General features: G+C 64.5%; 1 protein-coding gene across 1 annotated transcript; it reads right to left on the bottom strand.

Moving 5' to 3' along the window:
- Positions 1 to 5: 5 nt before the first annotated feature.
- On the bottom strand, positions 6 to 287 carry LOC106736244 (potassium voltage-gated channel subfamily A member 5-like; the record flags this gene model as incomplete). Its single annotated transcript, XM_014592572.1, has 1 exon — positions 6 to 287. A coding segment is annotated over one exon (282 nt), but the record flags the coding sequence as incomplete, so codon positions are not given.
- Between the last annotated feature and the right edge of the window lie 3 nt (positions 288 to 290).

Genomic DNA, 290 nt, shown 5'->3' with positions numbered 1-290 from the left:
TCAGCCTCCGCGAAGTAGACGGCGCTGGAGAAGAGGATGACGCCGATGAAGAGAAAGAAGATGAGCAGCCCCAGCTCCCGCATGGAGGCCTGCAAGGTCTTGCCCAGGATCTGCAGCCCCTTGGAGTGCCGCGAGAGCTTGAAGATGCGGAACACCCGGACCAGGCGGATCACCCTGAGGATGGCCAGGGACATGGCCTGCTGCCCGTTCTGGCCGCCCCCGCCTGCGCCCCCTGGTTCTTGCTCTGCCAGCTCGGTGCCCAGGGTGATGAAGTAGGGGAAGATGGCCAC

Source organism: Tupaia chinensis, unplaced genomic scaffold (genome assembly GCF_000334495.1).
Source record: "Tupaia chinensis unplaced genomic scaffold, TupChi_1.0 Scaffold113341_1, whole genome shotgun sequence".
NCBI classification, from domain to species: Eukaryota; Metazoa; Chordata; class Mammalia; order Scandentia; family Tupaiidae; genus Tupaia; species Tupaia belangeri.
The sequence above is the reverse complement of the archived record's forward strand: the minus strand, read 5'-3'. Positions and strand labels throughout refer to the sequence as shown.